The 24,838-nt window shown below is 46.5% G+C and overlaps 1 protein-coding gene across 3 annotated transcripts in view; it reads left to right on the top strand.

The window, feature by feature from the left end:
- The window catches only part of CA11 (carbonic anhydrase 11), a 716,291-nt gene that overhangs the window by 507,747 nt on the left and 183,706 nt on the right, over positions 1-24,838 (top strand). For 2 of the 3 annotated variants that reach the window (XM_072110509.1, XM_072110508.1), the window contains exons 4-5: positions 20,249-20,434; positions 24,608-24,703. In XM_072110509.1, coding sequence (XP_071966610.1) covers positions 20,249-20,434; positions 24,608-24,703 — 282 coding nt within the window. The remainder of the gene's footprint in view (positions 1-20,248; positions 20,435-24,607; positions 24,704-24,838) is intronic. The other variant, XM_072110510.1, reaches the window with a different exon arrangement.

Here is a 24,838-nt window from a genome sequence, read left to right as displayed (position 1 = left end):
AACACCAAAGTGGGAAAATTTATTAGGGGTTTGATTTCAATTAGGCACAGTCTGCCAGTTTCTTTTTATTTTACGTTTATTTTTTTAATAACTCAGTGTCATCTCATCTTGCATAGTAGTGTGCTTTAAAACTTGGCTAGAAAATAGCCATAGGAGAATCCAAACGGCTTACTTACGCCTACAGTAGCGTTATATATATTTGATTTCTGGTTGATCTGCTGGTGGCTGTAGTTGCTGCAGTGCATCTACTAGCAAATTGTGAGCAATTTGGAGTGAGACTTGCGACCACTGTGTTTTGCGCTTAGTGACGCACATATCCATTGCAAAGACCGAAGTGGAAAAATTTATTAGGGCCCGGGGTTGTATTTCAATTAGGCACAGTCTGCCATTTCCTTTTTTATTTTACGTTTATTTTTTTCATAACTCAGCGTCATCTCATCTTGCATAGTAGTGTGCTTTAATACTTGGCTAGAAAATAGCCATAGGAGAATCCAAACGGCTTACTTACGCCTACAGTAGCGTTATATATATTTGATTTCTGGTTGATCTGCTGGTGGCTGTAGTTGCTGCAGTGCATCTACTAGCAAATTGTGAGCAATTTGGAGTGAGACTTGCGACCACTGTGTTTTGCGCTTAGTGACGCACATATCCATCGCAAAGACCGAAGTGGGAAAATTTATTAGGGCCCGGGGTTGTATTTCAATTAGGCACAGTCTGCCATTTCCTTTTTTATTTTACGTTTATTTTTTTCATAACTCAGCGTCATCTCATCTGGCATAGTAGTGTGCTTTAATACTTGGCTAGAAAATAGCCATAGGAGAATCCAAACGGCTTACTTACGCCTACAGTAGCGTTATATATATTTGATTTCTGGTTGATCTGCTGGTGGCTGCAGTTGCTGCAGTGCATCTACTAGCAAATTGTGAGCAATTTGGAGTGAGACTTGCGACCACTGTGTTTTGCGCTAAGTGACGCACATATCCATCGCAAAGACCGAAGTGGGAAAATTTATTAGGGCCCGGGGTTGTACTTCAATTAGGCACAGTCTGCCATTTCCTTTTTTATTTTACGTTTATTTTTTTAATAACTCAGCGTCATCTCATCTGGCATAGTAGTGTGCTTTAATACTTGGCTAGAAAATAGCCATAGGAGAATCCAAACGGCTTACTTACGCCTACAGTAGCGTTATATATATTTGATTTCTGGTTGATCTGCTGGTGGCTGTAGTTGCTGCAGTGCATCTACTAGCAAATTGTGAGCAATTTGGAGTGAGACTTGCGACCACTGTGTTTTGCGCTTAGTGACGCACATATCCATCGCAAAGACCGAAGTGGGAAAATTTATTAGGGCCCGGGGTTGGATTTCAATTAGGCACAGTCTGCCATTTCCTTTTTTATTTTACGTTTATTTTTTTAATAACTCAGTGTCATCTCATCTGGCATAGCAGTGTGCTTTCATACTTGGCTAGAAAATAGCCATAGCAATAGGATAGCATCGTTTGGTTTTAAAAACTAAAAAACACACAAAAAAAAAAAAAACACAAAAAATAGTAAAAAAAAAAATTAAAGTTATAACTCTCATTTTCAAAATGTTTAACCCGAGGGCTAGGGGTAGAGGACGAGGGCGGGGACGTGGGCGTCCAACTACTGCAGGGGTCAGAGGCCGTGGTCCTGGGCGGGGTGAGACACCACCGGCTTATGAGGGAGCAGGGGAACCCCGCAGAGCTACACTCCCTAGGTTCATGTCTGAAGTTACTGGGACTCGTGGTAGAGCACTGTTGAGGCCAGAACAGTGCGAACAGGTGATGTCGTGGATTGCCGACAATGCTTCGAGCAATTTGTCCACCAGTCAGTCTTCCACGCAGTCCACCCATGTCACCGAAATCGGCACTCCTCCAGCTCCTGCACCTCAGCCTCCTCCCCCCCAGTCTGCCCCCTCCCAGCAAAATTTGCCATTTGAACCGGCATACTCTGAGGAACTGTTTTCTGGACCCTTCCCACAGTCACAAACCACTTGTCCGGTTGCTGATGAGCAATTTTCCGATGCCCAGGTTTTCCACCAGTCGCAGTCTGTGGGTGATGATGACCTTGTTGACGTACTGGAAGAAGTGTGTAAAGAGGTGTCCGACGATGAGGAGACACGGTTGTCAGACAGTGGGGAAGTTGTTGTCAGGGCAGGAAGTCCGAGGGGGGAGCAGACTGAGGGATCGGAGGATGATGAGGTGACAGACCCAAGCTGGGTTGAGAGGCCGGGTGAACACAGTGCTTCTGAGATGGAGGAGAGTCCTCGACCAGAACAGGTTGGAAGAGGCAGTGGTGGGGCCAGACGGAGAGGCAGGGCCAGAGCTGGTGCATCAGCGCCAAATGTGTCAACTAGTGAAGCTCCCGTGGCGAGGGCTCCTGCGGCGAGGGCTAGATTTTCAGAAGTCTGGAGGTTCTTTAAGGAAACACCGGATGACCGACGGACTGTGGTGTGCCACATTTGCCAAACCAGGATCAGCAGGGGTTCCACCACTAATAGCTTAACTACCACCAGTATGCGCAGGCATATGAATGCTAAACACCCCACTCAGTGGGAACAAGCGCGTTCACCTCCGGCCGTGCACACCACTGCTCCTTCCCCTGTGTCAGCTGATAGTCAGCCCCCTGCCCAGGACCCTGCCACAAAAACCCCATCGTCGCCTCCACGATCCTCCACAGCATCCACCAGCGTTCAGCTCTCCATACCCCAGACGCTGGAGCGGAAACGCAAATATAGTGCAACCCACCCGCACGCCCAAGCCCTTAATGTGCACATCTCCAGATTGCTAAGCCTGGAGATGCTGCCCTATAGGCTAGTAGAGACCAAGGCCTTTCGCAGCCTCATGGCGGCGGCCGCCCCTCGGTATTCGGTCCCCAGCCGCCACTACTTTTCCCGATGTGCCGTCCCAGCCCTGCACCAGCACGTGTCAGACAACATAATCCGTGCCCTGACCAACGCCGTTTCTGACAAGGTCCACCTGACCACGGACACGTGGACGTGTGCTGCCGGGCAGGGCCACTATATATCGCTGACGGCACATTGGGTTAACTTGGTGGAGGCTGGGACCGGGTCTGACCCTGCGGCTGGTTTCTTTTTATTTTACGTTTATTTTTTTAATAACTCAGTGTCATCTCATCTTGCATAGTAGTGTGCTTTAATACTTGGCTAGAAAATAGCCATAGGAGAATCCAAACGGCTTAATTACGCCTACAGTAGCGTTATATATATTTGATTTCTGGTTGATCTGCTGGTGGCTGTAGTTGCTGCAGTGCATCTACTAGCAAATTGTGAGCAATTTGGAGTGAGACTTGCGACCACTGTGTTTTGCGCTTAGTGACGCACATATCCATCGCAAAGACCGAAGTTGGAAAATTTATTAGGGCCCGGGGTTGTATTTCAATTAGGCACAGTCTGCCATTTCCTTTTTTATTTTACGTTTATTTTTTTCATAACTCAGCGTCATCTCATCTGGCATAGCAGTGTGCTTTAAAACTTGGCTAGAAAATAGCCATAGGAGAATCCAAACGGCTTACTTACGCCTACAGTAGCGTTATATATATTTGATTTCTGGTTGATCTGCTGGTGGCTGTAGTTGCTGCAGTGCATCTACTAGCAAATTGTGAGCAATTTGGAGTGAGACTTGCGACCACTGTGTTTTGCGCTTAGTGACGCACATATCCATCGCAAAGACCGAAGTGGGAAAATTTATTAGGGCCCGGGGTTGGATTTCAATTAGGCACAGTCTGCCATTTCCTTTTTTATTTTACGTTTATTTTTTTCATAACTCAGCGTCATCTCATCTGGCATAGTAGTGTGCTTTAATACTTGGCTAGAAAATAGCCATAGGAGAATCCAAACGGCTTACTTACGCCTACAGTAGTGTTATATATATTTGATTTCTGGTTGATCTGCTGGTGGCTGTAGTTGCTGCAGTGCATCTACTAGCAAATTGTGAGCAATTTGGAGTGAGACTTGCGACCACTGTGTTTTGCGCTTAGTGACGCACATATCCATCGCAAAGACCGAAGTGGGAAAATTTATTAGGGCCCGGGGTTGGATTTCAATTAGGCACAGTCTGCCATTTCCTTTTTTATTTTAAGTTTATTTTTTTCATAACTCAGCGTCATCTCATCTGGCATAGTAGTGTGCTTTAATACTTGGCTAGAAAATAGCCATAGGAGAATCCAAACGGCTTACTTACGCCTACAGTAGCGTTATATATATTTGATTTCTGGTTGATCTGCTGGTGGCTGTAGTTGCTGCAGTGCATCTACTAGCAGATTGTGAGCAATTTGGAGTGAGACTTGCGACCACTGTGTTTTGCGCTTAGTGACGCACATATCCATCGCAAAGACCGAAGTGGGAAAATTTATTAGGGCCCGGGGTTGGATTTCAATTAGGCACAGTATGCCATTTCCTTTTTTATTTTACGTTTATTTTTTTAATAACTCAGTGTCATCTCATCTGGCATAGCAGTGTGCTTTCATACTTGGCTAGAAAATAGCCATAGCAATAGGATAGCATCGTTTGGTTTTAAAAACTAAAAAACACACAAAAAAAAAAACACAAAAAAAAGTTAAAAAAAAAATTAAAGTTATAACTCTCATTTTCAAAATGTTTAACCCGAGGGCTAGGGGTAGAGGACGAGGGCGGGGACGTGGGCATCCAACTACTGCAGGGGTCAGAGGCCGTGGTCCTGGGCGGGGTGAGACACCACCTGCTTATGAGGGAGCAGGGGAACGCCGCAGAGCTACAATCCCTAGGTTCATGTCTGAAGTTACTGGGACTTGTGGTAGAGCACTGTTGAGGCCAGAACAGTGCGAACAGGTGATGTCGTGGATCGCCGACAATGCTTCGAGCAATTTGTCCACTAGTCAGTCTTCCACGCAGTCCACCCATGTCACCGAAATCGGCACTCCTCCAGCTCCTGCACCTCAGCCTCCTCCCCCCCAGTCTGCCCCCTCCCAGCAAAATTTGCCATTTGAACCGGCATACTCTGAGGAACTGTTTTCTGGACCCTTCCCACAGTCACAAACCACTTGTCCGGTTGCTGATGAGCAATTTTCCGATGCCCAGGTTTTCCACCAGTCGCAGTCTGTGGGTGATGATGACCTTGTTGACGTACTGGAAGAAGTGTGTAAAGAGGTGTCCGACGATGAGGAGACACGGTTGTCAGACAGTGGGGAAGTTGTTGTCAGGGCAGGAAGTCCGAGGGGGGAGCAGACTGAGGGATCGGAGGATGAGGAGGTGACAGACCCAAGCTGGGTTGAGAGGCCGGGTGAACACAGTGCTTCTGAGACGGAGGAGAGTCCTCGACCAGAACAGGTTGGAAGAGGCAGTGGTGGGGCCAGACGGAGAGGCAGGGCCAGAGCTGGTGCATCAGCGCCAAATGTGTCAACTAGTGAAGCTCCCGTGGCGAGGGCTCCTGCGGCGAGGGCTAGATTTTCAGAAGTCTGGAGGTTCTTTAAGGAAACACCGGATGACCGACGGACTGTGGTGTGCCACATTTGCCAAACCAGGATCAGCAGGGGTTCCACCACTAATAGCTTAACTACCACCAGTATGCGCAGGCATATGAATGCTAAACACCCCACTCAGTGGCAACAAGCGAGTTCACCTCCGGCCGTGCACACCACTGCTCCTTCCCCTGTGTCAGCTGATAGTCAGCCCCCTGCCCAGGACCCTGCCACAAAAACCCCATCGTCGCCTCCACGATCCTCCACAGCATCCACCAGCGTTCAGCTCTCCATACCCCAGACGCTGGAGCGGAAACGCAAATATAGTGCAACCCACCCGCACGCCCAAGCCCTTAATGTGCACATCTCCAGATTGCTAAGCCTGGAGATGCTGCCCTATAGGCTAGTAGAGACCGAGGCCTTTCGCAGCCTCATGGCGGCGGCCGCCCCTCGGTATTCGGTCCCCAGCCGCCACTACTTTTCCCGATGTGCCGTCCCAGCCCTGCACCAGCACGTGTCAGACAACATAATCCGTGCCCTGACCAACGCCGTTTCTGACAAGGTCCACCTGACCACGGACACGTGGACGAGTGCTGCCGGGCAGGGCCACTATATATCGCTGACGGCACATTGGGTTAACTTGGTGGAGGCTGGGACCGAGTCTGACCCTGCGGCTGGTCATATACTGCCGACGCCGAGGATTGCGGGGCCTACCTCGGTCCAGGTGTTTCAGGCCTACTATGCCTCCTCCTCCCACCCCTCCTCCACCTCCTCCTCCGAACGACCATCCGTGGGCATGGCGCCATCAGCTGGTAGCTCTAGGCACAGCAGCAGTGCCGTTGCTAAGCGACAGCAGGCGGTGCTCAAACTGCTGAGCCTAGGCGATAAAAGGCACACCGCCCAAGAACTATTACAGGGCATCACGGCGCAGACTGATCTGTGGCTGGCACCGCTGAACCTGAAGCCAGGCATGGTTGTGTGTGACAACGGCCGTAACCTGGTGGCGGCTCTGCAACTCGGCAGACTGACACATGTGCCATGCCTGGCCCATGTGTTAAATCTGATAGTTCAGCGTTTCCTCAAGACATACCCCAATCTGTCTGATTTGCTCACGAAGGTGCGCCGCATCTGTGCGCATTTCAGGAAGTCCAGCACAGATGCTGCCACTCTCAGGGCAGCGCAGCGCCGCCTCCAACTGCCCGCTCACCGACTGTTGTGCGACGTGCCCACGAGGTGGAATTCAACACTGACCATGTTATCCAGAGTTTACCAGCAGCGCCGAGCGATTGTAGACTGCCAGATGTCAACTTCCACCAGAACTGGTAGTCAGGTCAGTCAGCTTCCTCAAGTCTACAATGAGGAGTGGACGTGGATGTCTGATATCTGTCAGGTGCTGAGTAACTTTGAGGAGTCAACACAGATGGTCAGTGGCGATGCCGCCATCATCAGCCTCACCATCCCGCTGCTTGGCCTGTTGAAAAACTCTCTGGTCAGCATGAAGTCGGAAGCTTTACGCTCCTCACAAGAGATGGGGGAAGAAGATTCCCTTGTTGATAGCCAAAGCACCCTTAGGTCTGTTTCTCAGCGCATATCGGAGGAGGTGGAGGTGGAGGAGGATGAGGAGGAAGAGGAGGAGAATGTTGGCGAGACACAAGAGGGGACCATTGTTGAGTCCTTCACTGTTGAGCGTGTATGGGCAGAAGAAGAGGAGTTGGAGGAGTTGGAGGAGGAGGAAATGGACAGGCCAGTGAGGGGAGTGAATTCTTACGCGTTGGTACTCTGGCGCATATGGCAGATTTCGTGCTAGGCTGCCTATCCCGTGACCCTCGCGTTCAAAGAATTTATTCCAGCACCGATTACTGGGTGTTCACTCTCCTGGACCCACGGTACAAGCAAAATCTTTCCACTCTCATCCCTGGAGAGGAAAGGAGTGTGAGAATGCATGAATACCAGCAGGCACTGGTGCACAAGCTGAAACAGTATTTCCCTTCTGACAGCGCTAGCGGCAGAGTGCGTAGTTCTGCGGGACAAGTAGCGAGGGAGAGTAGGCGAGCAGGCAGCTTGTCCAGCACTGGCAAGGGTACGCTTTACAAGGCTTGTGCCAGCTTTATGTCACCCCAGCAAGACACTGTCACCTGTCCCCAGTCTCGGCAGAGTAGGGCTGATCTTTACAGAAAGATGGTGAGGGAGTACGTAGCTGACCATACCATCGTCCTAAATGATCACACAGCTCCCTACAACTACTGGGTTTCAAAGCTGGACATGTGGCACGAACTGGCGCTGTACGCCTTGGAGGTTCTTGCCTGCCCTGCCGCTAGCGTCTTGTCCGAGCGGGTTTTCAGTGCAGCTGGTGGCATCATCACCGATAAGCGTACACGCCTGTCGACTGACAGCGCTGACAGGCTGACGCTTATCAAGATGAATAAAGCCTGGATTTCTCCTAATTTCCAATCTCCACCAGGTGAAGGAAGCTCAACCTGAATAATTTATCCACTCCTCCTCCTCCTCATTTTCCTCCTTCTCCTCCTCTTTGTACAGTAAAGCAGAGGAAACTGGCTATTTTTTGACAGGGCCCACTGGCTCTAGCTATAGTACTTTATGCATTTAATTTTTATGGAGGGCCACCGACCCGGTCCTCTGTTTTAAACAATTTTTGGGAGTGCCACATACAGGCACTCATTCTATTCAATTTTTCTGGAGGGCCACCTACCTGCTCCTCTGGTTTGAAAACTTTTTTGGACTGCCACATACAGGCACTCAATCTATTCCATTTTTCTGGAGGGCCACCTACCTGCTCCTCTGGTTTGAAAACTTTTTTGGACTGCCACATACAGGCACTCAATCTATTCCATTTTTCTGGAGGGACACCTACCTGCTCCTCTGGTTTGAAAACTTTTTTGGACTGCCACATACAGGCACTCAATCTATTCCATTTTTCTGGAGGGCCACCTACCTGCTCTTCTGGTTTGAAAACTTTTTTGGACTGCCACATACAGGCACTCAATCTATTCAATTTTTCTGGAGGGCCACCTACCTGCTCCTCTGGTTTGAAAACTTTTTTGGACTGCCACATACAGGCACTCAATCTATTCCATTTTTCTGGAGGGCCACCTACCTGCTCCTCTGGTTTGAAAACTTTTTTGGACTGCCACATACAGGCACTCAATCTATTCCATTTTTATGGAGGGCCACCTACCTGCTCCTCTGGTTTGAAAACTTTTTTGGACTGCCACATACAGGCACTATCCAAATTGAATTGTCTCCATAGCAGCCTCCACACGTTGTCTCCATTGCTACCTCCAAAAGTCGTCCATATAGCTGCCTCCATACATCGTCCCTTTATCAAACGAGGTGTGTCAGGCCGAAATTTGGGTTGTTTTCATGGATTCCACATCAAAGTTGTTAACTTTGTCGCCACCCTGCTGTGTTATCCACAAAATACACTGGCAAACTTTTACCATTTACGGATATTATTTCAGCGCTTCTTGCGCATCTGTTTACATTCCCCTCACCCGCCATATCCTAAACTTATAAGAATGCTACTACACTTGATCTTATACAAAAGGTTCTTAGAAGTGCTGTTTGGGGAGTAGCCTAGAGACAGGGGCTTGGATTGGCGAAAGCTCGCCTGGCAGCGGAGCGCCAGCTCCTTGCCAAGAACCAACTAACATAGTTTTAACTGCAGCACCTTTAATCTACTACTAGTTCACTGCCTCCATACATGGCCGCCTTATCAAACGTGCTGTGTCAGGCAGAATTTTGGGTTGTTTTCATGGCTTTCACAACAAACTTGTTAACTTTGTCGCCACCCTGCTGTGTAATCCTCAAAATATACTGGCAAACTTTTACCATTTACGGATATTATTTCAGCGCTTCTTGCGCATCTGTTTACATTCCCCTCACCCGCCATATTCCAAACTTATAAGAACGCTACTACACTTAACTTGGTGCAGGCTGGGACCGAGTCTGACCCTGGGGCTGGTCATATACTGCCGACGCAGAGGATTGCGGGGCCTACCTCGGTCCAGGTGTTTCAGGCCTACTATGCCTCCTCCTCCTCCCAACCCTCCTCCACCTCCTCCTCCTCCGAATTACCATCCGTGGGCATGGCGCCATCAGTCGGTAGCTCTAGGCACAGCAGCAGTGCCGTCGCTAAGCGACAGCAGGCGGTGCTCAAACTGCTGAGCCTAGGTGATAAAAGGCACACCGCCCAAGAGCTATTACAGGGCATTCCACATCAAACTTGTTAACTTTGTCGCCACCGTGCTGTGTAAGCCACAAAATATACTGGAAAACTTTTTTCATTTACGGATATTATTTCAGCGCTTCTTGCGCAGATGTTTACATTCCCCTCACCCGCCATATCCCAAACTTATAAGAACGCTACTACACTTGATCTTATACAAAAGGTTCTTAGAAGTGCTGTTTGGGGAGTAGCCTAGAGACAGGGGCTTGGATTGGCGAAAGCTCGCCTGGCAGCGGAGCGCCAGCTCCATGCCAAGATCCAACTAACATAGTTTTAGCTGCAGCACCTTTAATCTACTACTAGTTCACTGCCTCCATACATGGTCCCCTTATCAAACGAGCTGTGTCAGGCAGAATTTTGGATTGTTTTCATGGCTTCCATGTTAACTTTGTCGCCACCCTGCTGTGTAATCCACAAAATATACTGGCAAACTTTTATCATGTACCGATATTATTTGAGCGCTTCTTGCTCACCTCCTTTGGTTCCTCTCTGCCACCCATTGGTTTGAAGCCTGAGTCCATTTAGGGTATGTTGCCATGACACTCTCTAGCCTGCCGCTGCTGCCGCTGCCGCTGCCTCTGCATGCCGTCCCCTATAGTGTCAGGGTCAATTATTGGATGTTTTAGATGCTATCTAGCCTCATTCGGTCACTCTGTCATGGCCATGCTGTTGCCCATAATTTTGGCATAATGGTGCGATTAAGCAGCCTCAGAGGCATCCATGCATGCTGCCCCTGCTGTTTCCTGTCCATTTCCGTGGTGTTTCCATCCTTTTCTGAGGTTCCCAGGTGTTTGGCCAAGCTTCCCTGTGCAGAGCCTTGGTCCCCTTGAAAAATGCTCGAGTCTCCCATTGACTTCAATGGGGCTCGTTACTCGAAACGAGCACTCGAGCATCGGGAAAAGTTCGTCTCGAATAACGAGTACCCGAGCATTTTAGTGCTCGCTCATCTCTAGTGGACAGCCATTTTCAAGTCTCTCCAGGGATGCTCAATTAGGCTTAGACCGGGTTCAAGAATGGTCAGAGTTGTTCTGAAGGCCACTGCTTTGTCAATTTAGCTGTGTGCTTAGGGTCATGGTCTTTTGGAAGTTGAACCTTTGGCCCAGAGGTTTTTATCTAGGAAATCTTTGTACTTGGCCGCATTCATCTTTCTTTCAATTGCAACCAGTCCTCCTGTCCCTGCAGCATAAAAACACCCCCATAGCATGATGCTGCCACCACCGTGTTTCACTATTAGGATTGTATTTGGCAGGTGATGAGCAGTGCCTGTTTTTTTCCACACTTACCATTTACAATTAACACCAAAACGCTCAATCTTCATCTAATCAAACCAGAGCATCTTATTTCTCATAGTCTAGGAGTCCCTCTTGTGTTTTTTTGCAAACTGTGTGCCAACTTTCATATGATCTGCCATAAAGCCCCAACTAGTGGAGGTCTGCAATGATTGACTTCAAGGGACTTTCTTCCATCACCCTATTGCATCTCTGGAGCTCAGCCACAGTAATTTTGGGGGTTCTACTTCACCTCTTTTACCAAGGCTCTTCTATCATGAGGGCTTAATTTGGCTGGATGGCCAGGTTGAGGAAGATTTGTGGTCGTTCCAAACGTCTTCCATTTAAGGATGATGGAGGCCACTGTGCTCTTAGGAACCTTGAGTGCTGCAGAAATTGTTTTGTAACCTTTACCTTTCCACAATTCTATCTCTGAACTCCTGGGGCAGTTACTTAGACTTTATGATTCTAATATGCTCTGACAAGCACTGTGAGCTTTGAGGTCTAATATATAGACAGGTGTCTGCCTTTCCTAACCATGTCCAATCAGTTTAACTAAAGACAGTTGGACTCCAATGAAGGAGCAAAACCAACTCAAGGAGGATCAGAAGAACATGGGCAGCACGTTAAATATAAGTGTCACAACAAAGGGTCTGAATATTTCTTTCTTTCTTATTTAATTATTACTAGAGATGAGCGAGCACTAAAATGCTCGGGTACTCGTTATTCGAGACGAACTTTTCCCGATGCTCGAGTGCTCGTCTCGATTAACGAGCCCCATTGAAGTCAATGGGAGACTCGAGCATTTTTCAAGGGGACCAAGGGTCTGCACAGGGAAGCTTGGCACTTGGCACCTGGGAACCTCAGAAAAGGATGGAAACACCACGGAAATGGACAGGAAACAGCAGGGGCAGCATGCATGGATGCCTCTGAGGCTGCTTAATCGCACCATTATGCCAAAATTATGGGCAACAGCATGGCCATGACAGAGTGACCGAATGAGGCTAGATAGCATCTAAAACATCCAATAATTGACCCTGACACTATAAGGGACGGCATGCAGAGGCAGCGGCAGCATTGGCAGGCTAGAGAGTGTCATGGCGACATACCCTAAATGGACTCAGGTTTCACCAAAGGAGGTGAGATGATTTCCTATGTGAACAAAAGATTGACGGTATATTTAGTCGACAACACAGCATGGTGGCGACATAGTGACCAAGTTCCATAACGTATCTGGTGAAACACCCGAAAAATGAGCCTGACACAGCTCTTTTGATAAGGGGACGACATGTGGAGGCAGCCATGGAGACGACTTCCATGATTAAGAGCGACAGTATGGGGCATTCATATTGCGCTGCTATGATTGCAACTTCAGGTCTCCAGCATGGCGGCGACAGATGGGCCGAGTTCCACTATGTATCTGGTGAAACACCTGAAAATTCTGCCTGACACAGCTCGTTTGACAAGGGGATGATGTGCTGCATATCCTCTCGTGCTCCAGCGTCTGGGGTATAGAGAGTTGAAATGAGACATTGGTGGACGCTGTGGAGGATCGTGGAGGCAAAATGGACAGGAAACAGCAGGGGCAGCATGCATGGATGCCTCTGAGGCTGCCTAATCTTGGGATGGAGCTGGCGGTCCACTGCCAGGCGAGCTTTCGCCTGTCCAAGCCCCTGTCTCTCGGCTCCTCCCCACCCAAAATGGGCCTGGGGGCCAGAAGCGTTTACTTTGAAAAAATTATAATTTTGAAAGCAGGCCGGGTCGTTTGAATATTTCACCTAGCAATAATGGAATAGCATAGTGGTTCTATTTTTAATTGTTTTTACGGAAATGGTTCCATGATTAAGAGCGACAGTATGGGGCATCCATATTGCGCTGCTATGATTGCAACTTCAGGTCTCCAGCATGGCGGCGACAGATGGGCCGAGTTCCACTATGTATCTGGTGAAACACCTGAAAATTCTGCCTGACACAGCTCGTTTGATAAGGGGATGATGTATGGAGGCAGTGAACTAGTAGTAGATTAAAGGTGCTGCAGTTAAAACTATGTTAGTTGGATCTTGAGATGGAGCTGGCACTCCGCTGCCAGGCGAGCTTTCGCCAATCCAAGCCCCTGTCTCTAGGCTACTCCCCAAACAGCACTTCTAAGAACCTTTTGTATAAGATCAAGTGTAGTAGCGTTCTTATAAGTTTAGGATATGGCGGGTGAGGGGAATGTAAACAGATGCGCAAGAAGCGCTGAAATAATATCGGTAAATGATAAAAGTTTGCCAGTATATTTTGTGGATTACACAGCAGGGTGGCGACAAAGTTAACAAGTTTGATGTGGAAGCCATGAAAACAACCCAAAATTCTGCCTGACACAGTTCGTTTGATAAGGAGACCATGTATGGAGGCAGCTATATGGACGACTTTTGGAGGCAGCTATGGCGATGACGTGTGGAGGTAGCAATGGAGACAACGTGTGGAGCCAGCTAAAAAGACGACATGTGGAGGCTGCTATGGAGACAATTTAATTTGGATAGTGCCTGTATGTCGCAGTCCAGAAAAGTTTTCAAACCAGAGGAGCAGGTAGGTGGTCCTCCAGAAAAATTAAATAAATTGAGTGCCTGTATGTGGCAGTCCAAAAAAGTTTTCAAACCAGAGGAGCAGGTAGGTGGTCCTCCAGAAAAATTAAATAGATTGAGTGCCTGTATGTGGCACTCCCAAAAAATTGCTTAAAACAGAGGACCGGGTAGGTGGCCCTCCAGAAAAATTAAATACATAGAGTACTATAGCTAGAGCCAGAGCCAAAAAATAGCCAGTTTCCTATGCTTTAGTGTACAAAGAGGAGGAGAAGGAGGACAATGAGGAGGAGGAGTGCATACATTATTCAGGTTGAGCTTCTTTCACCTGTTGGAGAATGAAAATGCGGAGAAATCCAGGCTTTATTCATCTTGATAAGCGTCAGCCTGTCAGCGCTGTCAGTCGACAGGCGTGTACGCTTATCGGTGATGATGCCACCAGCTGCACTGAAAACCCGCTCGGACAACACGCTAGCGGCAGGGCAGGCAAGAACCTCCAAGGCGTACAGCGCCAGTTCGTGCCACATGTCCAGCTTTGAAACCCAGTAGTTGTAGGGAGCTGTGTGATCATTTAGGACGATGGTATGGTCAGCTACGTACTCCCTCACCATCTTTCTGTAAAGATCAGCCCTACTCTGCCGAGACTGGGGACAGGTGACTGTGTCTTGCTGGGGTGACATAAAACTGGCGAAGGCCTTGTAAAGCGTACCCCTGCCAGTGCTGGACAAGCTGCCTGCTCGCCTACTCTCCCTCGCTACTTGTCCCGCAGAAGTACGCCCTCTGCCGCTAGCGCTGTCAGAAGGGAAATACTGTTTCAGCTTGTGCACCAGGGCCTGCTGGTATTCATGCATTCTCACACTCCTTTCCTCTCCAGGGATGAGAGTGGAAAGATTTTGCTTGTACCGTGGGTCCAGGAGAGTGAATACCCAGTAATCGTTGCTGGAATAAATTCTTTGAACGCGAGGGTCACGGGATAGGCAGCCTAGCATGAAATCTGCCATATGCGCCAGAGTCCTAACGCTCAAGAATTCACTCCCCTCACTGGCCTGACTGCCCATTTCCTCCTCCTCCAACTCCTCCAACTCCTCTTCTTCTGCCCATACACGCTGAACAGTGAAGGACTGAACAATGGTCCCCTCTTCTGTCTCGCCAACATTCTCCTCCTCTTCCTCCTCATCCTCCTCCACCTCCTCCGATATGCGCTGAGAAACAGACCTAAGGGTGCTTTGGCTATCAACAAGGGAATCTTCTTCCCCCGTCTCTTGTCACGAGCGCAAAGCTTCCGACTTCATGCTGACCAGAGAGTTTTTCAACAGGCCAAGCAGCGGGATGGTGAGGCTGATGATGGCGGCATCGCCACTGACTTTGACTCCTCAAAGTTACTCAGCACCTGACAGATATCAGACATCCACGTCCACTCCTCATTGTAGACTTGAGGAAGCTGACTGACCTGACTACCAGTTGACATCTGGCAGTCTACAATCGCTCTGTGCTGCTGGTAAACTCTGGATAACATGGTTAATGTTGAATTCCACCTCGTGGGCACGTCGCACAACAGTCGGTGAGCGGGCAGTTGGAGGCGGCGCTGCGCTGCCCTGAGAGTGGCAGCATCTGTGCTGGACTTCCTGAAATGCGCACAGATGCGGCGCACCTTCGTGAGCAAATCAGACAGATTGGGGTATGTCTTGAGGAAACGCTGAACTATGAGATTTAACACATGGGCCAGGCATGGCACATGTGTCAGTCTGCCGAGTTGCAGAGCCGCCACCAGGTTACGGCCGTTGTCACACACAACCATGCCTGGCTTCAGGTTCAGCGGTGCCAGCCACAGATCAGTCTGCGCCGTGATGCCCTGTAATAGCTCTTGGGCGGTGTGCCTTTTATCGCCTAGGCTCAGCAGTTTGAGCACCGCCTGCTGTCGCTTAGCGACGGCACTGCTGCTGTGCCTAGAGCTACCGACTGATGGCGCCATGCCCACGGATGGTAATTCGGAGGAGGAGGTGGAGGAGGGGTGGGAGGAGGAGGAGGCTTAGTAGGCCTTTGAGACCTGGACCGAGGTAGGCCCCGCAATCCTCGGCGTCGGCAGTATATGACCAGCCCCAGGGTCAGACTTGGTCCCAGCCTCCACCAAGTTAACCCAATGTGCCGTCAGCGATACATAGTGGCCCTGCCCGGCAGCACTCGTCCACGTGTCCGTGGTCAGGTGGACCTTGTCAGAAACGGCGTTGGTCAGGGCACGGATGATGTTCTCTGATACGTGCAGGTGCAGGGCTGGGACGTCACATCGGGAAAAGTAGTGGCGGCTGGGGACCGAATACCGAGGGGCGGCCGCCCCTATGAGGTTTCGAAAGGCCTCGGTCTCTACCAGCCTATAGGGCAGCATCTCCAGGCTAAGCAACTTGGAGATGTGGACGTTGAGGGCTTGGGCGTGTGGGTGGCTTGCGCTATACTTCCTTTTGCGCTCCAGCATCTGGGGTATGGAGAGCTGAACGCTGGTGGATGCTGTGGAGGATCGTGGAGGCGAAGATGGGGTTTTCACACGGGAGGTGTTTGGGCCGTGGTCCTGGACAGGGGGCTGACTACCAGATGACACAGGGGAAGGAGCAGTGGTGTGCCCGGCCGGAGGTGAACGGGCTTGGTGCCATTGAGTGGGGTGTTTAGCATTCATATGCCTGCGCATACTGGTGGTAGTTAAGCTAGTAGTGGTGGAACCCCTGCTGATCCTGGTTTGGCAAAGGTTGCACACCACAGTCCGTCGGTCATCTGGTGTTTTTTTAAAGAACCTCCAGACTTCTGAAAATCTAGCCCTCGCCACGGGAGCTTGACTACGGGCAACATTTGGCGCTGATGCACCAGCTCTGGCCCTGCCTCTCCGTCTGGCCCCACCACTGCCTCTTCCAACCTGTTCTGCTATAGGACTCGCCTCCGTCTCAGAAGCACTGTGTTCACCCGGCCTATCAACCCAGCTTGGGTCTGTCACCTCATCATCCTCCGATCCCTCAGTCTGCTCCCCCCTCGGACTTCCTGCCCTGACAACAACTTCACCACTGTCTGACAACCGTGTCTCCTCATCGTCCGACACCTCTTTACACACTTCTTCCACTACGTCAATAAAGTCATCATCACCCACAGACTGCGACCGGTGGAAAACCTGGGCATCGGAAAATTGCTCAGCAGCAACCGGACAAGTGGTTTGTGACTGTGGGAAGGGTCCAGAAAACAGTTCCTCAGAGTATGCCGGTTCAAATGCCACATTTTGCTGGGAGGGGGCAGACTGGGGGGAAGGAGGCTGAGGTGGAGGAGCTGGAGGAGTGCTGATTTCGGTGACATGGGTGGACTGCGTGGAAGACTGACTGGTGGACAAATGGCTAGAAGCATTGTCCGCAATCCACGACATCACCTCTTCGCACTCTTCAACAGTGCTCTACCACGAGTCCCAGTAACTTGAGACATGATGAACCTAGGGAGTGTAGCTCTGCGGCGTTCCCCTGCTCCCTCATCAGCAGGTGGTGTCTCACCCCGCCCAGGACCACGGCCTCTGACCCCTGCAGTAGGTGGACGCCCACGTCCACGCCCTAGTCCTCTACCCCTAGCCCTCGGGTTAAACATTTTCAAAATTAAACTTCAAATTTTTTTTTTTTGTGCTTTTTTGTGTTTTTTTTTTTAAACAAAACGATGCTATCCTATTGCTATGGCTAGTTTTGCTATTGCTAGGATTTTGTGCTGTGCCTGATGACTTTGAGCTATAAAAAGAAATAAAGGTAAAAAAAAATAAATCAGCAGACCTAATTCTAATCAAACCCCTAATAAATTGTCCCACTTCGGTGTTTGAGGTGGATATGCGTGTCACTAAGAGCTAAACACAACGGTCGCAAGTCTCCCAGCAAATTCCTCACAATATGGTACTAGCTGCACTACTAATGCCAGCAAGCCCAGCAACAAGCAAACAAAAGAAAGGAAAATATAACTCTATTGTAGGCCTAAGTAAGCCGTTGGGGTTCTCCTATGGCTATTTTCTAGCCTACACTGAAAGCACACTGCTTTGCAATACGACTTTGAGCTATAAAAAGAAATAAAGGTATAAAAAAATAAATCAGCAGACTCTGCCTAATTCTAATCAAACCCCTAATAAATTGTCCCACTTCGGTGTTTAAGTTGGATATGTGTGTCACTAAGAGCTAAACACAACGGTAGCAAGTCTCCCTGCAAATTCCTCACAATATGGTACTAGCTGCACTACTAATGCCAGCAAGCCCAGCCACAAGCAAACAAAAAAAAGTAAAATAAAACGTTATTTTAGCCCTAAGAAGGGCTGTTGGGTTCTTGTAGAATCACTCCTGCCTAACACTATTCTAATAGAACAGCCTAACGCTTTCCCTGACCAGCAGCAGCTCTCTCCCTAGCGGCATCCAGACAGAGAATGATCCGAGCAGCGCGGGCAGGGGCTAGTCTATTCCAGGGTCACCTGATCTTGCCAGCCAACCACTGCTATCGACGTGTAAGGGTACCACGTCATTCTGGGTGGAGTGCAGAGTCTCCTGGCTTGTGATTGGCTCTGTTTCTGGCCGCCAAAAAGCAAAACGGCGGGAGATGCCATTTTCTCGAGCTGGCGAAATACTCGTCGAGCAACGAGCAGTTTCGAGTACGCTAATGCTTGAACGAGCATCAAGCTCGGACGAGTATGTTCGCTCATCTCTAATTATTACCAAAAATATCTACATTTCTGTTTTGTCTCTGTCAAGATGGGTTGCAGAGTATTCATTAATGAGCAAAAAAATAACTTTTTTGATCTTATTAATTCTATTAACGAAACGAAGAGTGAAAAGTTAAAAGGGGTCTGAATACATTCTTTACCCACTGTAAGTTAAGGGTGACATGTTTGATGAGTTTTATTTATTTATTTTTTAATTATGTTAAAGTGTAGTTGAAAAGCACATTTTCATAAATATGTCATTTCTTTTGTCAGATTTGAGTTACCGTATATACTCGAGTATAAGCCGACCCGAGTATAAGCCGAGGCCCCTAATTTTACCACAATATACTGGGAAAACCTATTGACTCGAGTATAAGCCGAGGGTTGGTCACAGCCTCCCCAGTATATAGCCAGCCAGCCCCTGCCCCAGTGTATATAGCCTGCCAGCCCCTGCCCCAGTGTATATAGCCTGCCAGACCTTGCCCCAGTGTATATAGCCTGCTGCCGCTGTCGGACAGATCGCACGGAAGATATACAGGGGTCGCCGGAAAGGTGAGTTTAGATATATTTATTTTTTTGACTCGAGTATAAGCCGAGTTTGGGTTTTTCAGCACATTTTTTGTGCTGAAAAACTAGGCTTATACTCAAGTATATAAGGTATCTCTGTGAGCATTTTGGTTTTTCTATTATTAAACAAGGGGTACCAACAGTTTTGTCCATGTCTTGTGTATACACACTCTCTTATCCTTACTCACTGTATTTATCAGCATTTCACTTAACTTAATATTTTAGACAGTGGGACCATATTTATTCTTATGGAATGGGCACAAAGCAGCTTAGGTCTGTTCTCTTGCCACTCACTACACAGCCCTCCCACTCTCACTTTGTCCCAGGTGCAGCAGGTCTCTTGGCGAGAGAAAGAAGAGAACTCACAGACAGGGGGAAAGCGAGCAAAGCTCTGTCTGGAACTCTTCCTCATAATGAAGCTTTCAAAGACTTTAATTGGTGAAGACTGCAGATAACAAGCCTTTAGATGTCTCTGTTAATGAAAAAATAAAAAGATTTAGATTTTGCAATACAGGAAGTAAAACCCCAAAAAGGTAATAATTGCCTGATGAAAGGTTCCAATAACCTGATTTAACAATGCCTTTTTTGGCATTCTGAGTAAGTCTTTGCAGCATATTGCAGCAAAGACCTACCTGTAACTACCGGGTGTTTTCCTGCCGAACACCTCCGGCAGATAGATGGCAGTTCATGGGCGTCGGGGAGCGGCGATCCATCCCCATGACAGCCTTCGGTCTTCCGAAGACCTGAGGCTGACTCATGTTACCCCCTTCATACAATGTGCTATCAGCACATTATACTGAATGAGGAGGAAAATCCCCATACACTGCCATACTGTACTATGACAGTATATGATACGATCGATCAGACAACCTAGGGTTAAAGTACTCTAGGAAGTCAGAAAAATAGTAAAAATTGAAATTAAAAAAGGACAAAAATATTATAATAAAAAAACCTAAAAATTCTAATTAAACCCCTATTAAAAATCATAAACACATTAGATATTGCCGTGTTTTTCACCATTTTCACTGCATTTGGATTTTTTTTCACACTTCCCAGTACACGGCAGGGAATATTAAATACCGTCACTATGAAGTGTGATTTATTACGCAGAACACAAGAGCTCTTTATGTGTAAAAATAAACAAGTTATAGATTTTTGAAGGTGGGGAGTGAAAAATAGAAATGAAAAAACAAAAAGAGGCCAGATCGTGGTTTCATGGGATTTAACCAGCACATTGGTCCTTTTCCACAGACTAAGCACATTTGTGTGCAGGTAGTCTAACTTTGATACACATAGGTTCAGAGAGGCACATTTTTTTTCTAATTTTAATTCTTTTGATTTTAATCTCGAAATACATACAATAGCATAATCATAATATAATATTTGAGTTACATCAGATAATTGGATTATTATATATTTTTATTTTATTCTAGGTCAGTGGAATGATGCACAATACTGGAAGACATGTGTCCTTCCGCCTAGACAAGCGACATCATGTTAATATTTCTGGTGGCCCCCTATTATATAATCATCGACTTGAAGAGATTATGTTGCATTTTGGCAGTGAAAATAGCATTGGGTCAGAACATTGCATGAATAAAGAAGCTACTGCTGGAGAGGTAACTGCAATAACAAAATAATGACCACTACCCTTTAAATAATTTTATTCTGTAATTATAAAGAGAAACTAAAATAGTAACTGAAATGTATCTACATGTGTCTAAAATGTAAATTATACATTTACTGATTACATAGATAGATGTATAGATCCTAATGAACAGGAAAGTACAAGTTGTCATAATTGACCAACCAAAACCATGTGTTCCCCAGTGCCTTAACACTGTGCAATGTTATTTTTGATTGGTGACAGGTTCCAATTGACCATGCTTATTTTAAAAATGGCTTTGTCAGCATTCTTAATCATTTCAGTACTTTATAAAACTTTATTTCACATTACCTTGCTCCCTGCCACCAGTTTGTGGTGAGTCCTTGGGGAAAAGTTGCAGTAGCCTGTGGGCCTGTGCATCAGTCTCCTCTCCTCCACTACTATCCAGCTCTCTCCCCACTTCCTGGCATTATGCAGGTAGGGAAAGGAGGGGGCGGTGTGGAATAAAGGAGAAATGCATGATAAAACTGAGACACATGCACACAGGCCCACCTCTACCTACGGACTCAGCAAATGCTACTGGCAGGGAGCAAGTTAATGTGAAATAAAAGTTTTATAAAGTACTGAAATCATTCAGGATGCTGGCAAAGGCATTTTTGAATTCAGCTTAGCATAGGTTATTGGAATCTATCACCAGCAAAGAATTATATTCCTGCTGAAAGGTAAACTTTATTTGCTTTTTTGAGTGCTTTGTAAATATTATTAAGGTGTTGTGAACCTACATTCCAGATTTTTGTCATAGATTGATACTATTATTAAAAGGGTTGTCCAAGAAATTCTGAGTAGAAAATTCTGCTGGTGTGCTGGGAGGGGGCTGTAAACAAAAAATTAACCTTTACTTACCTCTTCAGGCACTCCTGGTGTCATGCGCCGCTGTCTCCGCTGTCGCTGGCCTTCTGTTTGCTTACTGGAGCATGGCCCTTCCACTCCAACAACATCCGCCGTTCTGGCTCACCCACATGTCCCTTGTACCCGTGCCTGATACAGTGCTGGTACAGCGGATGGGTGGGAGTGCCATCCAGAGGATGTAGTCAGATTTTTTTTATACTCTTGGACAAACCCTTTAAGGTAATGGAAAAAATAGAGAACTAAATAACACTGTTTCATAAGTATTTAAGGTTCTTTAGAACACAATAAAAAACGTTTCATTTAATTATGTAGTGCTTTTAAATAAAAGTCATAAATGATGCTTTTAATTCAAGTCCAACTGAGCCACAATGTATTAGCATATACACTCAAGAAGTGAAGCAAGTACCAAATTGATTGATATGCCCTCAGTAAAACATTTAATATTGTTATGTCACTGTGTGTAAAGTAAATCAATAATGTAAATAGATTAGACAGTGTATCATGAAAAATAAATGAGCTTGTGTACATAAATACTGTATTCATTTAAAATGTATTATTTCACTGTAACAATGTTTGCCTCCTTAATGGGATCTTCTGCTTTGTAGTTTTCTTTTGCTGTTTAAAAAGCACAAACTGTTTAAAACAAATGCCTCTTATGCTGAACTACTAATGGCCTTGTGTTTTTATGTAGTTAGTAAGTATCGCCATACTGAAAAGTGACCAATCGAGCCAAACTTTCACTGCAGAGCTCATGTCAGTATTATACCATTTAAGTTTCTTATGATGCAATAAATGAGAGAATTTAATTTACCGTATATATACTTGAGTATAAGCCAACCTGAATATAAGCCGAGGCCCCTAATTTTGCCACAAAAAAACTATGAAAACTATGAAAGCCTAGAATGCATTGCTCACGGCTAGTATACAGCTAGTTAGTGCCTTTCCCCCTTAGTATATATCTATCCAGCCCCTGCCCACAGTATAAAGCCACCCCCCTTCCCAAGTATATAGCCAGCCCCTTGCCCCAATAGTTAGCCAGCTGACTGCCCCAGTAGTTAGCCAGCCCCCTGTACCAGTAGTTAGCCAACCGCTGCCTCTGTAGTCAGTCAGCCTCACGCCCCTTTAGTCAGCCAGCCTCTGTGTTTGCCCAATTCCTAAAAAAAATAAAGGCAAAACTCATCTTTCCGGTGCCCCCTTAAGCTCTTCTCTCCTTCAGTCAGTCAGCAGCGGGTCTGTGTGAAACTCTGGTGCACAAGCTGTCAGGTCAGCCACTGCTGACATCAGAGTGCGTGCCGGCTGGCACACACATTATGATGACAGTATGGTGGCTGATGTCAAAGTCTGCATGGCCAACGCGCACAAACCTGCCGCTGCCAGACCGAAGAAGAGAAGACCTGCGGGGGGGGCACCAGAAAGGTATGTTTTTTCTTGACTATTTTTTTGTGCTGAAAAATTCGACTTCTACTCGAGTATATATGGTAATTAATTTATATTCCTGAATATAGATTTCAGTTGGATAGGATGCTAAGTGCCCTTAACCCAGATTACGGTGGCCTCACATTGGTGGTCTTATTTCACATCTATGTTTTTCTCTGAATTTTCAATTTTCTTTTCCACACTTTAGTTTGGTCAGTGGTCAGTTTAGAACCTGTTCTTTTTGTGTTCACTGACAACATTGAATCAGTGGAAAAAGCTGTAATGTGTAAAAAAAACCATTGAAAAGAATGGTACAGTAAGGCATTAGATTAATTCACTGAAGCCAGGAAGAGAAAACCAAACTGTATGTGTCCATAATCTAAAATGGGTTCAGTGAAAAATCTCTGTGAAAAAAATGCCAATCTGAAACCATTGTCATGTTAAAGGGGTATCTTTATCTAGGCATTGCCACTTAATTTAGCTGTCATATACATTTTTTCAATTGGATGTTTTTTTAAAAATGTCTAATTTCCTATATATGTTAAACTGTAAAACCTATATACTGTATACATATACACTGAAAAACCTCACTTCGGCTTATACATGAGTAAATTAAAAAACATACATACTCATACATATAAATGTACATACTCACCCTCTGGCGCCCGATGCTCCACGTGGCTCCCGGCAGCTCTTCTTCTATTTTCTATGTGCTGTAGTAGCTGGCAGAGATACGTCCATTTGATCTGCTGGCCGGCGCACACAATGATGCTTTGGTGTCGCCACTGATGAGGTCATAGTGTGCTGACAGATCTCGTGGATGCTTCTCTGCCGGGTTACTACAGCATAGAGTAGATAGAAGGGGAGCCATACTGAGGATCAGGAGCCGCGTGGAGTATCGGGGCGGGTGAGTATGTAAGTTTATTTTTTTTATGTGCTGGGATGGCTGTATACTAAAGGGGGCTGGCTGGTTGTATACTACTGATGGCTGGCTGTATACTACTGGGGGCTGGCTGGCTGTATACTACTACTAAATAAAGCATGCAAGGCCACCACTGCCAGAGTGTGGAGGATCATATCAAGGAATAGCTATCTCATTTCTAAGGGATAACATGGCAAAATTTATTTTACACCGGTAATTTTTTAATAACTTGCAATTTAAAGAAATGTATATGTATGGCTGATTATTTAAATGAAATGGTAATGCCCACATGGAAATACCTTCTTAAACTCTAAATAGTTTGGGAACTGTGCTGGGATTTCCCATTAATATACACTAATGACTAGTGATGAGTGGACCCTTTAAAAAAAGTTGGCTCTGATCTTGGGTGATAATAGTCACTAGCAAAGTTGCCAGCAGAATTTAAACTACGGCGGCCATGCACTTGCCAGCACTAATATGCCAGCAGTTCAGATTTGCTCAATACTATTGGTTGCCAGTAGTGAAACCCTTTCTATTTCTGTGTGTTTGCATTTTCAGAGGCGGGTGAAAAATATTTGCAACATGGACTTTGTAACATGAAATTGGGTAAAGTGATTACACTACCTCTTCCTATTAGAGGGTAGTTTGCAGGAATCATTGTTTTATTTGGAGAGATACTGTGCAGGCAATACTGTTACAAAACTGAATATTATTTATTGCACATATTTTTAATAGACACCGTTTAAAAAAAAAACATGGATACCCCCCTAAAAGCCATGATCTCTTCTTTTCATGGAGCTATTAATCTGTGCTCGTCCATGTCTCTTCTCACTATTTCCTACTTACTGTATCTATCTTGTTTCTTTGAAACTTTAATCTATGACTTTCTATCTTCTCTTTTAGCAACTGACCTTGTGAGATACCCCTCTTTTATCACAGGTACAACTGATTCATTATAACCAGGATTTGTACAGTAATGTCAGTGAGGCCTCCCGCAACCCCAATGGCCTGGCTATAATCTCTATTTTCATGAATGTGAGTTCTTGTGTTTTATGTACTTGATTCATATTTTTCTAGCATTAAATGGAGAACGTTTATAATGAGAATTCCTGGTCAATGTAAGGTCTGTGAGTATTAAATGCCAGGCTGTAATAATATTATTTATTAAAA

This window comes from Engystomops pustulosus, chromosome 6, assembly GCF_040894005.1.
Source record: "Engystomops pustulosus chromosome 6, aEngPut4.maternal, whole genome shotgun sequence".
Classification (NCBI taxonomy): Eukaryota; Metazoa; Chordata; class Amphibia; order Anura; family Leptodactylidae; genus Engystomops; species Engystomops pustulosus.
This window is presented reverse-complemented; position numbering and strand designations above follow the sequence as displayed.